The sequence below is a fragment of the Trachymyrmex septentrionalis genome, unplaced genomic scaffold, assembly GCF_001594115.1.
Source record: "Trachymyrmex septentrionalis isolate Tsep2-gDNA-1 unplaced genomic scaffold, Tsep1.0 scaffold9, whole genome shotgun sequence".
Taxonomy (NCBI): Eukaryota; Metazoa; Arthropoda; class Insecta; order Hymenoptera; family Formicidae; genus Trachymyrmex; species Trachymyrmex septentrionalis.
The window spans coordinates 2,366,606-2,371,211 of NW_017306091.1; the positions used below are offsets into that span (position 1 = coordinate 2,366,606).

A 4,606-nucleotide genomic window follows, 5' to 3' on the forward strand; every position below is an offset into this window, starting at 1 on the left:
AAGCTTGGCATACCTAAATGATGATCCACGGCTAAGCACTCTAGTTTTCTGTCTTACAACTCTCTTAACTACAGAACAACGGAAGAAACCATGATTTTCTACACATTTTTTCCAAAAGTTTTTACACTCATTACGTCCCTCAAAGAAAAATTCAACTGTGTCCTTATAATATCCCTACAAGTAATAAAAAGTGACATAAATACATGATTACAATACAAATGATTATATTCAAATACATATTAATTTAATATCTAATATAAAAATAAATTTATTTAAGTATTAAAAATGAATTAAATACTCACATAGCCCTCAGGATGTAATTTGATTAAAAAACGTTTTCGTTTAAAACTGATTTTTCTGATTTTGGCCCAACTAAATGTATTTATCTTAGTATAATTTTGAAAGACTACAATGCCCATATGTGCTACTGCGAGATTTAGTGGAACGTTTTCATGATCCTAAGATGACACAAAATAACATAAAGTTATAAAAATATTTTATACACAGAAGAGATTGTTTTTGTAATATCAAAGTATATAAATCTTAGAGTGTGGCTTACCTTAGCTGGATGCATTTTCATTCCATACAATTCACAACGTCGAGCAGTTTCTAAAAGATTGAGATCTGCCTCTGCAGGAGATTGACCCCTGTTAACATTAAAATAATATTAGGTACACTCAACATTAATAAAGTTATGTATTTAATAAATATTGATTTATTTTGATATATATTTCTTACGCATGTTTCTTGTGATTCTCCATTATACGTCGTTCTAATTCTTGATCTTGATGAGGCACAAACTTGTATGTTGATAAATACGTATGATCTGGATAGTCTTCTATCACATAATCCCCACATTCAGCTACAAACAAAAAAATAATAATCAAAGAAATAGATCACAGCATATTTTATTAAACAACGGCAATAAAATTAAAATACATTATGAAACAATTATGTCAATCTTTGTTTAGGCTTAGATTTAAAATTAATAATAATAGAAACATACAATAATTATTACCTTGGACAATATAACTGGCCATCAATGCTGCTGTGTTATCATTACATTGCAGTAAACCTTGAGCTAAATCCCGTTTGATTTGTAGACAGAATAAATATCTTGTAAATTCCTCCTCGAGCTGTGCAGGATCTGGCGTATAAAATTTAACACAGAACCTTAATAACGGATCAATAAGAGATAAACCAACTTGTCTGCATACTGGTTTCTCCAAATCCAACCAATACTGTAAATATCAATATCTTTAATTTCATTGTTCATTAAAAAATGTTACTTACATTAAAAATCACATCTTACTTTTGTAAAATTTGGTTCTTGATATTCAAGACCAAAGTAATCCGCTTCTAAAAGATGCAATTGCTTACAAACTTGATCAAACAACACTCTACCTAGTGCTTTGGCCTGAAATATTCAAATAATTACATTTATGCAGTATAACTAAGCTTTGATACAACTAACTTCATTAAATTATAAAATATCGACATCTCGCGTTACTATGTTATATTTTCATAAATAATTATCATATGACATATCTAAAAGAAATGTTATGTAATCGAGTGCTATGTAAATGCACAAAATGATCTTATTGTACTTTCATTGTAAAAAGCTAAGATGCTAGAATAAAATTAATCTCTAAAGAAATGAGCAACACGTTGCAAGCATTGTAAATAAATAATCAATAAATGAGTATACATATTTCACACATTCAAGGAGATCCCCCATTTGATACATTATATGCTCTAATAGCTCATTCTTCTGGAAGTATATGCACACACTATACTGCATATATATGGTAACTATCTTGCCAATATAAAAATACATACTATTATAAGCTAACAAAAATTTTTTAATTTAAATAACAAAATATCTCATTTACAAAAATTAATTCTAAGATTCTTTCGGAAATTTTTAGAAGCTTACAAGCTCAAAATTTTTACAAGCTCAGTTTATCTATGCTCTTTTCAGCATCATTAAAACCTCCCATAATACTAAAACAAATATGAAAATTTTTAAGGTGCTCCAAAATAATATAACAAAAAAGTGCAAATCTTGAATATCGGAATTTTAAGTTAAATGGCTTCAGGGAGAAGATTATAAGAGGCTTTGTAATCAATGACTCTTGACCTGAATACACGAAGTAAATGGTTTAACATGCCTATGGAGCAAAATATGATAGAATTAATACATGTGTAGGCTTTTGAATTATATAAAAAACACGAACGATCACAAGTTCAAGTTACATAAAAATAATAATGTCAAATATATTAAATAATATATATATACTTTATGAAGATTATATTATATTCCAGAGAGAAGCTCTCTCAAATTAATTTAATGGCGTTTTAACACACACGCACGCGCGCGCACACATACACACAAAATATATGTGGAGACGCATAGGACAGATATGTAGCTTAGGCTCGCAAATGCGATAATAGAGGAGCATACATTCAATTGCTGTATAATGTAGAATTATGAAGGTACAATAAGATATTCAAGCATCACTCAATGTCACTTTACAACATTTATTCTTGCAATAGTCTCTGTAGGGTGCAAGAAGTCGCCTTTATGAATAGTAGACGGCAAACATTTTCACATATAGCTTGCGTATTTTAGCTTGCGTATAAACAATGCACACGAAGGTCTCAAAAAAAAAAAAAAACATGTTACGCCACACGAAGAGCAAGAGCGTAAAATATTCTTAACTTATATTTATTTATAGAGGTTCTATCGTGACCTCAGTTAGACAAAAACTCTCGCGTTTTCTTCTGTAAAGGGTGCTTTAAGAAGTGAATTTGAAGTTTTTATCGATCTAAAACTTTATTAGCTAAACGATTTTAAATTTTGTTAATTTATTTGAGAGCTTCACTGTACAAATTTCCGTCATGTATTTTAACACTTAATTGTCGTAAGCATTTGAGATACCGATATTATTTGAAGATGAAATAAGTATTCTTTACCTGCACTTGAAACATTGTAATAGAGTCATCCAACATCTGTACACGAACTGCCAGCATCTTTCCAGCTTTTCGCGGTGTTGCAGGAGGTGTCCTACTACCTCCGTCTACACCAGCTGGCGTCGAATGACTGTGAGGCATTTTCGAGCCGGCCCCCTTCATGCCAAAACTTTCTATATCATTCATCATGATTCATTTAGTCTGTTTTACGGAGCAATCGTTTAATGCGTATTTTCATAAAAGGGACAATCAATGTGTCTGTATTATGTCATCATCTGTAACGAGAGAATTAGGAGAGATAAGAGATTATGTTTTCAAATATGTCTCATGGGAAGAAATTAAATTAGATAAAGAATTAATTTGTACACAATGTGTATGATCATCTGCAAAAAATATTCACGTATGAAATATAATAATAAGAATAGTCAACTTATGTGAGCTTGTTGAGCGATCTAATGATTTTATTAAAAACAGGAAACAGATAATCATAATAGACTGCATAACAGAATGAAATATGTCAGAAAAGTGGAAATATAATGGAACATTTCAAAAATAGCGACAAAACCTTTCTCTAATCAATTATTTTACAACTGCTGGAAGTATTCTTCTCGCTGATTGGATGACACTTTTAGATAGTATTGTAGATTTAGTAAAAGATTAATCTCAGCGAAGAAAACTTGCACGCACAATTGCAAAAACGCTTCTGCTGAACGGCGGCCTTTCTCAGCGTCGGGACAATACTTGTTTTATCCCAACTTGTTTGCAACTCGCACTATTTCTAGATAAAGGGACAGGAGAGATTCAAAGAGAGAAGGAACAGAATCCGAGCCAATTTTACCCCGAGTCTCGCAAAGCGGACACGAGCGTCCCGCCTCTATTCCCGACGCGCTGCTCCACTTTCGGCTGTCACCGTACACGCGTCTTTTTAAAAGCGCATCGATTCATTCTCACGACGCGGCGCGGATACGCGGGACAGAACAGAACGTACTTGTAACTCGGGTTCGCGTCGTTTTTATCTATCCGATCGTCGTCAGAGAACGACGCTAAGCGACGGTGTTTACATAACGCGCTGCAGTGTATCATTGTAAGTCACGCGAAGTCCCCCGCGTCGTTTCCTCGTTTCCGGTACCGCTAGCTTCGCCGCGATTGACCTTCCTCTTCATTTTTTCATTTTTTTCATTTTCTGGTTAACTCACTACTTGGCCGTAGCCTCGCTTAACTTAACGATAATGTAAAAATCGTGGTTTTTTTCTATCTATGATCAATCACTGAACTAAAGTAACTTTTAAAGTATAATAACTGGTAAACTTGTAAAATTATTCACTGCAAAATTATAAGTTTAGACTTATTTTTTTTTGCAGGAATATTATTCTATCTTTGTTATTCAGTGAATGTTAAGAAGAATAGAATGACATTTGGGTCTCCTAAAAGAAAAGCAACCTTAATGAACCATAGCTAGATGACAACTACAAGTTAATAAAAAATGAAAAAAAAAACAAGCCTTAACGTCCACTTGAAGCAACATAGATTAGCTTTAATCTTCCTTTTTAGCTTTCCCTACTACTAAAAGTTAGAAAAAGCTGAAGAGAGAGAGAGAGAGAGAGAGAGAGAGAGAGAGAGAGAGAGAGAGAGA

The 4,606-nt window shown here is 32.6% G+C and overlaps 1 protein-coding gene across 3 annotated transcripts in view; it reads right to left on the reverse strand.

Moving 5' to 3' along the window:
- LOC108755878 (FERM, RhoGEF and pleckstrin domain-containing protein 1) overlaps positions 1 to 4,606 on the reverse strand; it is a 34,814-nt gene that overhangs the window by 28,562 nt on the left and 1,646 nt on the right. For 2 of the 3 annotated variants that reach the window (XM_018499266.1, XM_018499264.1), the window contains exons 2-8: positions 2,977 to 3,248; positions 1,313 to 1,417; positions 1,019 to 1,241; positions 739 to 862; positions 560 to 647; positions 303 to 458; positions 14 to 174 (exon numbers count right to left, since the gene is read on the reverse strand). In XM_018499266.1, coding sequence (XP_018354768.1) covers positions 14 to 174; positions 303 to 458; positions 560 to 647; positions 739 to 862; positions 1,019 to 1,241; positions 1,313 to 1,417; positions 2,977 to 3,162 — 1,043 coding nt within the window. In that variant the 5' untranslated portion in view covers positions 3,163 to 3,248. Of the gene's footprint in view, positions 1 to 13; positions 175 to 302; positions 459 to 559; positions 648 to 738; positions 863 to 1,018; positions 1,242 to 1,312; positions 1,418 to 2,976; positions 3,249 to 4,606 lie in introns of those variants that run through there. The other variant, XM_018499265.1, reaches the window with a different exon arrangement.